Source organism: Setaria italica, chromosome IV (genome assembly GCF_000263155.2).
Source record: "Setaria italica strain Yugu1 chromosome IV, Setaria_italica_v2.0, whole genome shotgun sequence".
In the NCBI taxonomy this organism is placed as follows: Eukaryota; Viridiplantae; Streptophyta; class Magnoliopsida; order Poales; family Poaceae; genus Setaria; species Setaria italica.
Genome location: NC_028453.1, coordinates 40,116,874 through 40,132,404, shown reverse-complemented (window position 1 = coordinate 40,132,404; position 15,531 = coordinate 40,116,874). Strand labels below are relative to the sequence as shown.

The 15,531-nt window shown below is 45.4% G+C and overlaps 4 protein-coding genes across 4 annotated transcripts; 2 read left to right on the top strand and 2 right to left on the bottom strand.

The window, feature by feature from the left end:
* The first annotated feature begins 337 nt into the window (after positions 1 to 337).
* On the top strand, positions 338 to 4,580 carry LOC101757448 (protease 2). Its single transcript, XM_012845110.2, has 9 exons — positions 338 to 582; positions 757 to 880; positions 1,036 to 1,327; positions 1,479 to 1,637; positions 2,118 to 2,483; positions 3,120 to 3,185; positions 3,370 to 3,418; positions 3,488 to 3,611; positions 3,721 to 4,580. The coding sequence occupies exons 1-9, from the start codon at positions 411 to 413 to the stop codon at positions 3,803 to 3,805; spliced, it is 1,437 nt and encodes a 478-aa protein (XP_012700564.1). The 5' UTR covers positions 338 to 410; the 3' UTR covers positions 3,806 to 4,580.
* A 1,408-nt stretch (positions 4,581 to 5,988) lies between these two features.
* Positions 5,989 to 10,391, top strand: LOC101762029. Its single transcript, XM_004966499.3, has 3 exons — positions 5,989 to 6,217; positions 6,727 to 6,800; positions 7,163 to 10,391. Exon 3 carries the CDS (start codon positions 7,265 to 7,267, stop codon positions 10,010 to 10,012), a length of 2,748 nt encoding a protein of 915 aa, XP_004966556.1. The 5' UTR covers positions 5,989 to 6,217; positions 6,727 to 6,800; positions 7,163 to 7,264; the 3' UTR covers positions 10,013 to 10,391.
* Positions 10,392 to 10,597: 206 nt separating this feature from the next.
* On the bottom strand, positions 10,598 to 12,161 carry LOC101761368. The gene is made up of 4 exons (XM_004966498.3): positions 11,506 to 12,161; positions 11,298 to 11,403; positions 11,030 to 11,216; positions 10,598 to 10,931 (listed from the first exon to the last, which is right to left on the bottom strand). Exons 1-3 carry the CDS (start codon positions 11,746 to 11,748, stop codon positions 11,035 to 11,037), a joined length of 531 nt encoding a protein of 176 aa, XP_004966555.2. The 5' UTR covers positions 11,749 to 12,161; the 3' UTR covers positions 10,598 to 10,931; positions 11,030 to 11,034.
* A 152-nt stretch (positions 12,162 to 12,313) lies between these two features.
* Positions 12,314 to 15,014, bottom strand: LOC101760962 (transmembrane protein 53). The gene is made up of 5 exons (XM_014805130.2): positions 14,858 to 15,014; positions 13,792 to 14,560; positions 13,595 to 13,700; positions 13,184 to 13,383; positions 12,314 to 12,800 (listed from the first exon to the last, which is right to left on the bottom strand). The coding sequence occupies exons 2-5, from the start codon at positions 14,463 to 14,465 to the stop codon at positions 12,521 to 12,523; spliced, it is 1,260 nt and encodes a 419-aa protein (XP_014660616.1). The 5' UTR covers positions 14,466 to 14,560; positions 14,858 to 15,014; the 3' UTR covers positions 12,314 to 12,520.
* Between the last annotated feature and the right edge of the window lie 517 nt (positions 15,015 to 15,531).

Genomic DNA, 15,531 nt, shown 5'->3' with positions numbered 1-15,531 from the left:
ATGGGTTAAGCATTTAGGGCATTTACTCATTTTCTCGTATATGTGCATATGTAAGTATGGATCTTTTACCTGATGGAGGAGAGTTCGAATTCTTTAGTTTGTATGGTTTGCATGTCCAAATGTTGATGTGATATTGAAGATGGTCATCTGAGCTTGATAGGCTCCAGAGTTGGAGTTGGAGCTGTGGACTCTGGTACATCGGTCAGCAATTCAGTTCATCTTCGGGGCCACTCTGCACAAGGTAATGTTGGCATGGGCATTGTTTGAGGCGCGTGGTAGTTGAACATTTCGACGCACCGTATTGTTCCATTGCTACTTTAGGTCGTGCAGAGGAATATGAGGTAGGGGACAAAAAAATATGAGCTGGGAACGGGACTACTTCGATCGGGAACCTCTTACCCCGGGACTCGATGGCGCCGCCGCCGCCGCCGCCGGTGGCCAAGAAGGTGCCGCGTCAGCTCGTGGACCACGGCGACGTACGCGTCGACAACTACTACTGGCTCCGCGACGACTCCCGATCGGATCCCGACGTCCTCGCGCACCTCCGCGCCGAGAACGACTACACCGCCGCCGTCATGTCCGGTCAGTCCGTTGCCACTGCACTTGTTACTTACTTGTTCCTTGGAGCTTTTGCATATCGCTTCCCTCTGTGGATTAATTTTAGCGTGTCGACCAGATGGATCAGCGTGGCAGTTCTATCGATCTGTACTGTTGCCAGGAGTCTCAGTCCTGATATGCTAACTCGATCACTTGCAGATGTCAAGCAACTCGAGGATGAAATATATGCTGAAATCAGAGGAAGGATTAAGGAAGATGATATCGATGCACCTCTTCGCAAAGGGCAGTACTACTACTATGAAAGGACATTGACTGGCAAGGAGTATGTGATGAACTGCAGCTAATACAAAATTTGATGAACCTACTAGTTAAGTTATCCATCAGGAACTTTACATGCTTGCAAATTTTATTGACGCCCATTGATAACAAAAGTGTGTAACACGTCACTGTTGCATCAAAACTGATACTACCCTTCAGTGTGAAAATACAGGAAGTCCAGCTCTTTGACAACCATATTGCTGTATATGAGCGTGAGAATGGCCTACCCAAAGTAACCTTATATCGGCTACCTGCTATTGGAGAGTCAATTGGACAACTTCAGGGAGGTCGAACAATTGATTTTATTGATCCAACATATGCTGTGGATCCTGAGGAGTCTGAGTTTCATTCATCTGTTCTTCGATTTAATTATAGCTCAATGAGGACCCCGCCCTCTGTCTACGACTATGATATGGATTCAGGGGTTTCAGTGCTGAAGAAGATTAAACCCGTAAGCTATAAGTTGCAATAGGTTTATATAAATATTTGGTATTCTGACCAGGATCGATTTCTTTTTATTTACTTTTATAAACCCGTTGTGATTTGATCTTTTTATTTACTTTTATAAACCCGTTGTAATTTGATCTTCTAAATGTCCATAGGTTTTAGGTGGATTTGACGCATCAAATTATGTAACAGAAAGGAAATGGGCTGCTGCTGCCGATGGCACTCAGATCCCGATGTCCGTTCTGTACAGAAAAGATCTTGTGAAGCTTGATGGCTCAGACCCAATGCTGCTATATGGCTATGGCTCCTACAAGGTATGTCGTGTGTTTACTATTCTGTAATAAAAATGTGTTGTGCCATTTTGAATGCCTTGAACAACTCTTCAGATTGGCATGCAGTTCATGTCCACATCCTTGGGTCATCTTGGGATGCAAATGATTCATTTGGAATGTTATGTATTATTTGCTAATGTGGCATCATATATTCATTTACTGTTATCCATTGTCATTTTGAAGTGATAACTGTTCTTAACCATTCACTTAGTCTAGTGTTTCCTCGCTGAATGGTATACTTCGATAATTTGATGTCATAAAGATTCCTTGTCAGGACCCAGTAATGAATTACCAGGAAAATGGGGTCAGAATTCTAGTCTCTAAATCAATGTCTAGCAAGTAGCAACTGATAAAATTTGGCAACTTGGCATTGAGACTATGATGATTATGGTTTCAGCAGTAAGTAGCAGAATGGCATTGAGTTAACCATGCCCTTATTTTCCCATTTTGCTATGGTTGCAGATTTGCATCGACCCGACATTCAGAGGATCCAGATTATCTCTGGTAGATAGGGGTTTTATATATGTGATAGCTCATATTCGTGGTGGTGGTGAAATGGGCCGGAAGTGGTACGAGGATGGGAAGCTTTTGAAGAAGAAGAATACTTTTACTGATTTCATTGATTGTGCCGAGCACTTGATAAAAAACAAATACTGTTCCAAGGAAAAGCTTTGCATCAATGGAAGAAGTGCAGGTGGCCTACTGATGGGTGCTGTCCTAAATATGAGGCCTGACTTATTCAAGGCTGCTGTTGCCGGAGTCCCTTTTGTTGATGTTGTCACAACTATGCTTGATCCAACTATCCCACTGACAACAGCTGAATGGGAGGTATCCATTTCCTCTTCAGTTCAGATGCTTTTTATGCCATTATTTTTTCCCCATGTCTCACTATCATGTTTATTGCCATTTTATAATTAGCACAAATAATGCGTAGAGATACTTTCTGGAAATGTTCTTTGGTGCCCTTTTGTCCAGTCCCCAACATTTCAATCACACTTGGGTACCACCACATCAAATCAATACCAACTGATATCTATCCAAACGTTTAAGCAATGCAACCTTTCTTGTGCAGCTGGGATCAGGTTTAAGCTTTAGTTCACATTGAGCACAGCAGTTGCGCCACAGTGCATACTGGGGCTAGATACTTAGGCAAAGATACGTGCATTAGGCTTGAGCAGATCTTAGGGCTTGGATACAGTGATTCCTTGTTATAATAGCTAATATAGATTCGCTTATAATCTGAACAATTTTAGTTTTTGAACCATTGTTTTATTTCATTATGCTTTGTGCCCGAGGATAGGGATGGAATAGTTGGCGCTTGCATGATAGTGATGTTTTGAAACTTGTACCATGTCAATTGCAATTGGCATGTTTTATTCGAGCTGTTAGCACACTTGTCCATTCTGTTATAGTCGTCTACTTGCTTCTGTTCTTATCGATTTGTGTTTGCTATCCTCGGTTCAGGAGTGGGGTGATCCGAGAAAAGAAGAATACTACTACTACATGAAATCATATTCTCCTGTTGACAATGTAAGTAGTAGTGATGTTTGTGCCTCCCTAGGCATTTTTACCAATCAAGCTAGTATTTTTATTTCTGTTCATCTTTACTGTTCTTGCTTCTGATATTATTTCTCCCAGAAGCATGAATTCCATTTCGAATTGGCTGCATATTAAAAGCTCATCGGGGTTTGGTGTTTGTTTGTCCATGCTACAGGTGGCAGCGCAAGAGTATCCCAACATTCTTGTCACGTCTGGCTTAAATGGTAGGTGTCTCTGTCATTTGCATTCCAAGTCACTAGTAGGTAGCTGAGACTGGTTGGGTTGGTGATCAGATCCTCGCGTGATGTACTCTGAACCTGCGAAGTACGTGGCGAAGCTGCGGGATCTCAAGACGGACGGCAATCTTTTGTTGTTCAAGTGCGAGCTGGGTGCTGGGCACTTCTCCAAGTCGGGAAGGTAAAGTAAAGCAGCTGGTTTGTTTGTTGGTTCTGGCAGTGCTAGCATATGATGTACTTGTAGAGATGATGAAGCAGAGCAATAAGGTGTTTGTTGCCTGTGATTGCAGGTTTGAGAAATTGCAGGAAGATGCTTTTACTTATGCGTTTATCCTCAAGGCACTGGGCATGACTCCAAAGATGGCTTCACTGTGAATGTGACTCCAAAGATGAATGGGATGGGAAGGAACTTGGATTCATTCAACTCATCATTTGTTCTCTCTCTTTGGCAGTAGAATGAGATAGAATTTGTTGATTGGCATGCCCATGTCATACTCCCTTCTTCCCTAAATAACCATTATTTTCGCTTCCCGAGAAACAACTTTGACTAAATATATATAAAAATATATTAATATTTATGATACAAAATTAATATCATTAGATAGACATTTGAATCTAGTTTTTTAATAAATTTATTTGAAGGTACAAATGGTGCACATATTTTCTGCAAATCCAGTCAAATTTAGCGGCGGATGAGTATGTGTTATGTTTATGTGTGGCAGGCCCTTGGGCCCGGGCATCTGCGCTGGTGCAGTGGCAGCCGAAAAAGGTGGACTGTGGGAGGAGCATAGGAAGGCCCAGGAACCCATGGGGGTCAGGAGGGGAGGACAGTCCGCTGACGCTGACACCTCGGCTCCTCTCCTCCTTGGTCGTGCGTGGTGCCTGCCGACATCCACCGTACGGCCTGTCAGTTGTCAGCTTGCCAAACAAAGGCAAAGATTGACCTTGCCTTGGAGTCTTGCACTGCCATTTCGGGTCATGCCACGAATTGGCATACCTAACCTGACCTCCTCTCTTGCTAGTTGCTACTGTTGAGCTACCATGGGCCTCTCTCTATAATTAGAGCAAACAATGTTGACCCAATCACTACCATGGGACTGGCTGGGCCTCTCTCTATAATTAAAACCCAAAGCTTCTTGATATATGCACATAATAGACAAGAAAACGAGACACGTTATCCAACCATTTATACATAACAGTAGCAAATTAGTATGAAAATTAGCCAAGCTACCCAAATCCATACCTATCAATAGTAAATCCATCGAAGATAAGCGCAAGCCATAAACAATTAAAAGAAAAAACTTGCCAAAGATCCCTTAATGATGTTGCTGTTCTCAATGCTTTGCTAGTGGTTTCTATATTCTCATAATATTTACCACCGTTTGGGACATATGATCACTTTACTATCACTCACTTTGATTAATCTAAAATTCAATTTATAGGTCCATTCCTGAGGGATAAGGGTACCCACGGATCCCAATCGATCACAATATTGGCCGACCTGACAACTGGATCCCGCCCAACCATGGCGTGCGAGGCAAGACATGAAGACGTGTGGAGCACAATCTGAAAGGCCAGGCGAATCAATTCAGCCCGGATATCACGAGATACTTGTTGTAAACCGACTCAGATTGATTTCGGATATCACGGGATACTTGTTGTAAACCGACTCAGATTGATTTATGTGTAACAAATGACTAGGATTCACCCTAGATCGTCAGCATATATAAGGCAGCCAGGAGCGCCCCTCGAGGGTAATTCACCCCACCGCACGTTAACTCTCCGCATACCGTACCAACAATACAATCGACCAGAACACAGAATATAGAGTATTACTCTTCGGAGGTCCAAACCTATCTAAACCTTGCGTCCCTATATTACCATTCAAGTTTTTGTCTTACAATCTCCCCCGCTTACAAATCTACTACCTGAGGAACCCCTAGTGGACTGTCGGTCACTAAATCCGACAATCCCTTTTCATTTTTTCCCATTTTGCTATATATGGTACACGTACTACTAATTTATTCCTCAAAATTGAGGTAGAGTAACATCTGGTTCACATTCGCCTTTTTCAAATAATTTGTGCAATTGCAATATGTGAATTCGGTACAAATCGGTGCATATTCCGTGTATTTTTTTACTTTTCGTTTAGTTCTTCAATAGAATTCGCCCCATCTATATTTTTTTTCTAGCTCCACCACTGGCCGGTTGTTACAAGTATGCATGACTAAATACTAGAGTAGCTTGGCTTGGCAAATAGTACCCGAAGAACGTCATCCGTCTAGCAGATGAGAGTAAGCTAGTCCGCTAATCGTGTACGAGATTCTGCCGTTGGGTAACCTTAAAAAATAATAGTGTAACGAAGAGTTGGATTGTACCCGTGGATACTAAAAAGATGAAGATTATAAAATAAAAAAAAGATGTACTAATTCACAGGTCCTGGCAGAGTTGAGGTTGGTTGGGGTGTGCGTGTATGGTGTGTACTCCAGCTCCAGCTCCAGCTCCAGCTCCGGGGCAAGCTAGCCAGCCAGCCAACCCAAAGGCAAGCCACCCCACCCCAAGCCGTCAAGGCTCTCTCTTTCACCTCCCCCTTTCTCCCCGCGCGGAACGGAGCGGAGCGGAGCGGAACGCCCCAGCACGGCTCCCCCTCCACCCAGATCCAGGTCTCCCGCCGCCCCCTCCCTCGTCGCCGCCGCTGCTGATTCTCTATTTCTTGCCGTCGACTCGTGGCCCGTCCCCCCCAATTCGGGATTCCCCTCCTGCCTTTGCCTTCGATTCCATTGCTTGGTAAGAAACCCTAACCTCCTGTTTATTGTATATATATATGTACTCTGTAATATGGCTCCGGTCAATTTCTCCTCCTTCTCAATCCATCCTTCTTTCTCCCCCACGCCATCCTCGATTTCTGGTCTATTTCTTTCTTTCTTTCTTTCTTTCTTTCTCGCGGATTGACGGATTCTCTGTTTCTCGCGGATGGGGATTTTAATGTTCGCGGCGCCTCTCGAGGTTTATCTTGTTCGGCCTCGGCCTCAACTCGACCCCCATGCCTTCGATTCCTACAATTTCCCATTCCTTTACATAGATGTCTAGTCTCGTTTCTCCAGAATGGAATCAAATCACTCTTTCTTTGTTCTATGCCACAAATTCTTTTTTTTTCTTTTCTCACCAGCGCAAGGACCAGTTCCTCATCTCATTTCGTTTCTTAAAAAACCAATAATCCATCCGCTAAAGATCCATGCAAAATACACTGTACGAGACGACATTGATTGCTCACTTGGTGCTACTTTCTCTTGCAGAGGACGTCTCAAACAAATCACTCTTGGGGAGTTCAGTGTGCCTAAGCTGATATGACACCGGCAGAGCACCACAGGTACTCCAACAACCATTAGCTTTATGAACCGCTATTGATTTGATACCAACAACGTTTGATAAAGCACATTTATACGCGGTTTGGCCTCAGATTGTGGTATACTACTCGATGCTTAGAGCTTGAGGCTAGTTTGCCTGTGCCAAGTTACTCACTTGTAAAGATGCTCTATACAAATAGCTTTACCTGTAATCTGATGTGTTAAGTGACTTGCTTGTGTGCCCTGAAGTTGAAATGAAACTAAACGCCAGCTGTTCATATTTCCTTTGACAACAAACTCTTGCCCACATGATTCATGTGCACTGATGATTTTGTTCACAGTCTGCCTGTAGTACTTGTTGACTGAATTACTATGCTTCTTTCAGGAAATTTTGTCAACTGAATGAATTTTGGTGAACTTCGGAGCCAAAAGAAAAATTCTGTCTAAGGGTAAATTAGCAGAGCAGCGGTAAAGTGCTCAAGGCAAGATGCTTGAGGATTTCTTCACTCTTACCGAGATGAAGGATGGCATTTCAACTGCTGCAAGAATCGCGGAGCTTATATCTGAGATCCAGAAGCTAAAGGATGCTGCTGAGATTAACACAGCCGACATGATAAGGCAATGTTCTACGGCTGCAAACACATTAGCATCCACCAAAAACGAAGAGTGTCTTCAACATTTCGTTCAGCTCAACGGTGTTGGCTTCCTAAACCATTGGCTTCAGGATGCTCAAAATTGTGGCGAGAAGGTCAGCAGTTCAGCTGAGGATCTAATAGTTGCAATATTAACTGCGTTGGAGTGCCTTCCAATCAATAGTGAGCACTCAACTTCTTGTGGAGTTATGTCTACCGTTAATCACCTACTTGCCCATGGAAATGCTGTGATCAACCAAAAGGCCAGAGCACTCTGTCAGAAGTGGAGCACTGTACCAAAATATGGTGCAAATGCTGAACATTTTAATACAGAGGAGGCATGCCAGACTGATCAGAAGTCTCCAGAAGTTAGCCTCAAGACAGAAATTGACAAACAGAGTGTAGCAAACGAAGTTGAAAATACTGTTGATGAACCAAAACCTGAGGTGACAACTTGTTCAGATGCACCTTTGCCTGATCCTTCTCTAACCAATGATAATACAGATGCAACAAAGCAACCACTGGGGCCGGCATCACCAAATTTGTCAAATGGAAAGACGACATTAGGAGATTCGAAGAACTTGGTACCATCCCCTACATCCACATGTCATGTGGGTTTAGAAGATGGACAGTCCATTACCAAGGAAACTTCTGCTTCAAATGATGTAGATTTGTCCGCTAATGGCATACTCCGATCAAACTCTATCAATGCAAAGAGTGGTTCTGGGCAAGATGCACCTTCGGATGCTACTCCAGCGGCCATGTCTGTAGAGCCTAATAAACCTCAAAGGCTGTTTGTTAGTAGCAAAATGGATTTGGAGGATAATATTGTTTCAACTAGCTCATGTATCAAGGAATCTGAGCCATTTGCAGCAGGTAGACCACATCTGGAGAAGGATACAGCAGATACTTTAAACCATCTTGCTGTTGTAACCCGTGAGTTGCAAGATTTGTCTGAGGAAAGTACAGGCAAAGAAGAGGGACCTACACCATCATCTAGTACAGATGATATGGGCATGGGCAGTGATTATATATTGAAGAGATGCATGAAGAGTTTTGGGGGTTCCTCGAAGGCAACAGACACAAAATCAACTGTATTGAAAGGGGAGAAATCAACACGACTAACAGAGTATGATGATACAGATGCACTAGAAGTAGCACGTCTGGTAGCTATTGAGGTAGAACGGGAGGTCATCGACTACAGAGGGCCCTTTTGTGGTTCTCCTGATATTAATTCCAGGAATGCTGATAGTCCTGACTTGGAAGCACGGCGGCAGCCTGTACCTGATGAACTGAATGACAATAAATCTTCCACTACAGGTGCTGATTCAGGAAGTTCCTCATCTCTTAAGGAGGATGGATCAGGCATTACAGATGGCAGTGGTCCGTTGAGTAGGAAACATACACGGCGTGTGGAACTGGGGAACTTAGACCTCAATGAAAATCAGTGTCCTGAGGAAGCTGACTGTAATCCAAAGTCCATCCTTAGTAATTCTGTCAATTTGTCAATGCCTAAAGCTGTGGCTGCTTCAAGAGGCTCATCTGTGTTTCCAGCTCGACTCCACTTTGAAGGTGAACTTGGCTGGAAAGGCTCCGCTGCAACCAGTGCCTTTCGACCAGCTTCACCTCGACGGACTCCCGATGCAGAGAAGTCCCTATCAGCTTCTTCACATAAAACAAGCAACGTGTTGTTTGATTTAAATGTAGCTGACAGTGATAGTGCTACGTCTGGTGAGCCACTCTCAACAGCAATCCTGCCAGCTTCATCTGACCTAGCTTCCAAGGGTGCTTCTACAGCAGTTGGTGTGAGCGGAGGACTGAAACTTGACCTTAATTTCTCATGTGGTGATGAGGAAGATGTAACCACTGCAAGCAATTTACCGCCACTGTGGAACCGCCAACAGTTCAATGGCAACTGGAGCCAGCCTTCTTCCTCCTCATCTTCGAGGCAACCTGCAGTCAGAAACTTCGACTTGAATGACAGCATGTCAATCGCTGATGGTTCTGGACGAGGAATGGATGGGTCTTCTGTCAAGGCTCTTGCAAAGGATACATCTGACCATTCTGCCGTCACAATTATGGGTAAGAGGATAATTGTTGGGCAGCAAGAACATGGGCAACACTACCAGCATAACTTTCTGGGACTGAGTGCGGAATCAAGAGTTCCTGCGAGATCTATTCAGTCATTTGCACATACTTCTGATTATAATGGTGTCAGTTATCCATCTCAACCTGCTATGCCTTTCCCGCCAGCTTTCTTTGCCCCCGGAGGCGTTCCGTACATGGTTGATGCAAAGGGTGCACCAGTCATACCACCACTATCAGGCTTAAGCCTGGGCATTTCTCATCCATCTTTCAACACCAGAGCAACCCCACCCTCATCTAATGAATTGAGTTACTATCATCCTAGCATGGATTTCAATTACAGACTGCCATCTGAAGGTGCACGTAGGGAAGCAGGAAGCTACTGGCCTGTGTCCTACCAGGGTCACACCGTCTTTATGGATGAACGCATGAGGAATATGTCACAGGGTGGCAGTTCCGGGTTGGTGACGAAGCGAAAAGAGCCAGAATCCGGTTGGGATATGTACTCGCGTCGTTGAGCTTGAAGGTCTGTTGCATCTGTAATCGATTTTGTCTTGTTTTCTAAATGGTTTGTTCAATGTTCCGTTTATGGCGGCACCTTGGACATTGTATTCTAGGGTATTTCTTTGGCTCCAGAAAATGGGTCAGCTCTATTAGGTCTGAAGACATACACGGAGAACTGAATAAGAGATCAGCTACAGGTAGCTTTGAGAGACGTTGACATGGCATGGACATTGTTAGCTGCTGGAAAACCACCTTGTGTAGATCTGGTTCTTTGTGAATGTATTAGCTTGTTTTAGTTGACATAATATAGCCAAATTGCTCTCTGCGGAAAGCTGAAATTATGTAAATCATCGTATAACTCATAGATGAAATGCATCCTCCTTTTTTCATCCATCTCCTTTTCCTTTGGGTTTATACAAAGTTGTATGATCGTTCTTATTTTTGGCAAGTGCCTTGGTGGGCAATTCTGTTTGTTTGGAGGTGAGGAGTTTTGTGCCTGCCTGGGAAGAAGTGACGGCTGGAGCCGGTGGTACTTGCCTGACCCTCAGGATATGGTGATCGAATTGGTAACAGATGTATGATAAGTATAAAAAAATTAGGGTCTCAAGGTTGCAACCATCTTTTCTTTCCAAAAAAAGAAGTGCACAAGGAGCAGGAACTATAGCAATCAGGGTCTGTCTCTTGCACAGGGAGGGTCAATACAAGACTCGAGTAAGATTCATCAAACATTATACATTGCACGACGTCAAGTGGCCATATTGCAGTTGCAGCCGCCGCTTGCCGCAGGCTACCTGTCCAAGCCAGCAGACTGACGACGTGGCTACTTCCATTCAATTCCGTTCCATTCAAAAAAGAACCTTCTACTTGGTCAGGTAGTCCTCCCTTGTTGCTTTTCGTCTCTTTGGACTCTGGGCACCCTCCTCTCCAGCGCACCTGCATACGTTACAATGCTTGCATCAGCAATTTCTTTTGCTAACAGCAACTGATCGAATTGCTCTGAGAAGTAAACAAGGAGGAGAAGCAGCAGGTACCCATCCTACATCCGCTTTCGTTTCTTGTGGATACCACTTGGCATTGGCATCACATCTTGGCTGGGCCTGACCACCTCCTGAGGATGATCAGGATCATTTAGCAATGCAAGCCTCTCCAAGATGCTTGCATTACCAACCCAGGACGCTTGTCTTAGTCGCTCTTTGGATTCTTGCAGCAAAACAAACGCTGCAAAGGCATCCAAAATCGCAGTAGGTAGTACTGTAGTAGTGGGTGATGCGATGCGCAATTGTATGAGCAGTCAAGTACCGAGAGCCCGCAGCGCGCGGAGATGGAAGACTTTGTCGGCGAGGTGAGGATGGCCGGCGTTGGAGGCCCGCGCCACGGCCACCTCCTTGAGCCCGATCAACAAACCCTAGACAGATTGTATAGTATGATTGGCAATCAGACAAGACAAGAGTATCCAATCCAATCCATGCTGCATTCCTTGGGAGGGAGGGAAGCAAGATCGCCTTACGAGCTCGGGCTCCGAGAGGGTTTCAAGCCACCGCGTGTCCGCTGCATCTTGCCGCGTCTTGCTGCTCTCTGACTCTGACTCTGGCCGGGCGGCGGCGGCGGCGACGCGCCGGGGCTCCATGAGGAGAGGAGAGACCAAAGGGGAAAGAGGGGAGGAACCTTCCCCCCCTTTGGGCTTGGCTATTTGGGTGGGTGGGGAGAGATGATAGATGAGTTCTGGACATGGGCCGCATGATTCATTCATACGGGCTCTCGTTCTTTCTTTCTTTCTTTATATAAATATAAATCTAAAAGAGTAAAATGCACCGGCAGTCGTGTGTCACATGTACAACTCATGCAATTCAAGCAGAGAAAGAACTGAATCGATGGAAAAGAAGCAGAGAAAGAAAGCTCGACTACTGTTTGCTTGCTCTGCTCGGATTGGAAAAAGATGAGCAAACAAGGAGATCGACGGGGATATGGTGGCAATCATTAAACAGAGCTACAAATTGGCTTCCCACTGGTTCAACGTGTGCTCGTTCGCCATCCCCGAAAAGGAAAAGAAAAATCCCCAGATCCCAACACAGAACACCGACGGCAGTATCCCTCCGCAAGCACAAGCGCTATGCGAGCAACTCCCACACTTTGTGCTCGCCTTCTCCGCCCCGTCTCCTCCACACGCTCGACCTCCTTCCCATACTAGCATCCAAAGGTGAAGCAGAATTGACTGACCAGATTGAACCACACCGTACGCTGAGACGCAAATCAACAGACCACCATCTCAGTTGTTCAGAATGCAAGTCAGTTTGACAGCCAGTCCAAACAAAGAATTGACTCTCATTTTCATTTTTGTTATCTCCTCAACATTTTTACAATTGTGCGACTAAGTCAGCCCCGCGAAGGGAACAATAAAAACATGTCAGAAATTCTTTGTATAACCAACCGGCGTATATCCCTGGTACATGACCATGGACCAAAAGAATAATAAAAAAGAAACAACCCAATGTTTTGTGTTATGCCCCCAAGAACCATGATAATCATGAGGGACATTTGTCTTCACGACAAGTGCTAAGGACACATTCCTCCAAGAAGTCGCTCAGCTGAGAGGTGTACAAACCAGGATTGCTCCGGTAGTGGTCCACATGAGGCGACGACACAAAGTCGCAGGCCCTCACCTCACGCCCGGCTCTCCGTTGCCCCTCGATGAATGACTCCACTGAGTTTGCTGGGATCACCCTGTCGGCAGAGCTGTATATATACAGCTGAGGGCACTTTGGTTGCTTCGACGACAAAAGCTCCATGACATCAGATAACCTCCTGTTAAAAAGGATACGTTGATGAGTTCAGCAGTGGTGCTGTTGCCACCATTTATAGATAACCAAATTAACAAATGTTAGTATGTGGTGTATTTGCTGAGTAAACTACACTCCATCATCATGATCAACTTGTTACTTGCGAAACACGCACATCTATACTTTGATGCAATGTCAAGTACCACAAAGATTACGTCATGGTATGGTGGACCATTGTGTGACTGTTCCGCCACAATCAGCAATTCAATTATTTAGTTTTTGTGAGGTGAGCAGTTAGATGTCACAGATGCCCCGGTCTCCACTTGAGGACTACTCATCAGTTGGAAAGGGCTTATAGATAGGACTGAACCCCAAATGATTTGTTTCATACGTGGACAACATGCATACCTGTTGATCCTTGGAGAGTTCAAAACGACATCAAAAAATGTCTCCAATGCTGACAGTAGAACCGCCTCTGTTGCTGCCGGTTTAGGCTCCATGTTAGACTCCACAACTAGGACATCAGACCTTGAATCATTTGATCCTAGTCCTTTTGTGGTGACACTGTGTTTTTTCATGAGGGCAGCCGAGAAGCCTGAGGCCCATACCTGAGTTCAGAAAACAATACAAACAGTTTGTTATTTGCAATTTACAACAAACATGATGCCAGGAACAGATGACTTGCTGTTTAACTCGGATGTGAAGAATGCATATGATCATTTTGAAATAACAGCTCAAAGAACCACCAAGTCAAATCAACTGAAAGCTCATGATATGCTGTAAATCAAACAATTAGATGGGTCTAGCTAAAGTTTGTACCTGAGGATCAGGTGCAGCAACAGGTGCAGAGTCTACTACGCAAGCTTGAATTTTCTCCACTGCTGAAGGATCCTGCTGTTGCAGGTTCTCCAGAATTACGCCATAGCTGCAACATTGAAAAAAATTGAAGAAACTAAGCATCAAACAAGATAAGAGCTCATTCTTGGTGAAGAAAACCAGGAGGAAGTACATCATACCAAAGCCAACCAGTATTACTGAAGGTGTGGAAAATAATCTTCTTCCCACTCTCCTCCCTGACCCAGCCAGCAAGATGCTCAGATAGCATCTCTACATTCTTCTCAGCCTTCCCTCCAAGGTTATAACTGAGGATGTCAGACATTGGGAGGGTGAAAGTGACAGCATGGAAGCCCCTGGAGGTGTACCATTCGGCATATCTCTTGAGGTGCTTCTGCCTTGAGCCCAGCCACCCAAGAAGAACCACCACTGTCTGAGACTTGTCGGGGAAGTCGGCACAAGCCCTGGGGTCTGGCAGATGCCAGCGGTACAGCACATCGGACGACGAGGAAGGAATTGCAGGAATTGCTTCATCTTGTTCCGAGGTCTTGGCAATCTTTGCATACTGGTACGCGGTCTGGATGACCGGCAAAGACGCGAACGGAGCCTTCAACGGATGCAAATTCTGGAGATTGCACGGCAATAGCTGCATGCCAGACAGGGTAGAGGCTGAAGGCACTGCTGGAGCATCTGCCCTGGTGGCCGGGACTGACCCAAGCACATCCGCATTTGAGCTTGCATCAGAAAGCTTGTGGTGGGACAATTTGTCGGGAAGCTCGAGGGAGGAGACGGCAGCAAAGGCGGCGACTGCCATGGCGGAGAGGGGGCGGTGGAGGGGTCCTGAGAAGGAAGCCATGATGGGTTGTGGAGCCTTCTCCGCAGCAACGAGATTCTTGTGACACGCAGAGGAGGAAACTTGTGCACGTTATTTATCTGCCTGCACCTTGCGCCCTGCTTCACAGGAAGGAAAGAAGGAAGGCTTAGCTGTCTGCCTGTCCTAACACGCGGTATGCATAAATTGAATTGATTTTTCTTTTTTGCTTGGAAGAAAAAGAGAGAAACATGTGTAGCCAACGGGGACTTGGAAGAGGTCTGACTGCCACATTTTTATTATGATTTATGTGTGCCACAATTGACCCAAGAAGAGGACTACACGGCGAATGGAAGAAGAATGGTATTGTGGACACGTCTTTGTCATGGTCAATATGCAAGAATGCAAAAGAAAACGACAGGAACGTTGGGATTTACCAGGCCGGTGAGGTAAAATTAGGATGGAGTTTGACAAGGGCTGGCTACCAAAGAGAATTTGACAGCCGAGCCCGGTTGTTGGCAGCAACTCCAAAGTGCTGTCTGCTTCCTTACTCCTGCAAACATAACACATGCAAGTTTTTAACATGGAGCGAGTCAAAGGAAAATAAAATAAAATTGTGCCTATGGAGTTTGTAAATTTGAAGGACTTATATAGTGGGAAGAGAAAGAAAAGAAATTGGGCAGTCCAAGGACGGTGGGCGGTGGTTGTTGAAAGCGATCTATGCGTGCGCAATCCGTGCGGAGGCTTTGCGTTTTGCTTTTGTCCGCAACATTGCCGGAAGGATGGAGCTGCCCTCCGAACAGGACCAGGGGAAGAGTAAACTTGTTCCAGGAAAGCAGGAACGGGAATTGCAGGAAAAAAAAATCAACTTGGAGAGAAAAGAAAATCGCTTGAACGAACGAATCAAATTGCTGCCATGCTGGGGCGGGCGAAAGAAACGGCAGAGCGACGACGGAGGCGGATTCGATTCGATCCGATCCGATCCGATTCATGGTGCAAGAAAGGAACAGAGGAAGGAGGGGGGGGGGGGGGGGGGGGGGTTCCAACCCGGGGGGGGAGGGTGGGCAAAAAACCAGGGGGGGGGGGGGAAAAAAAACCCCCCCCCCCCCAA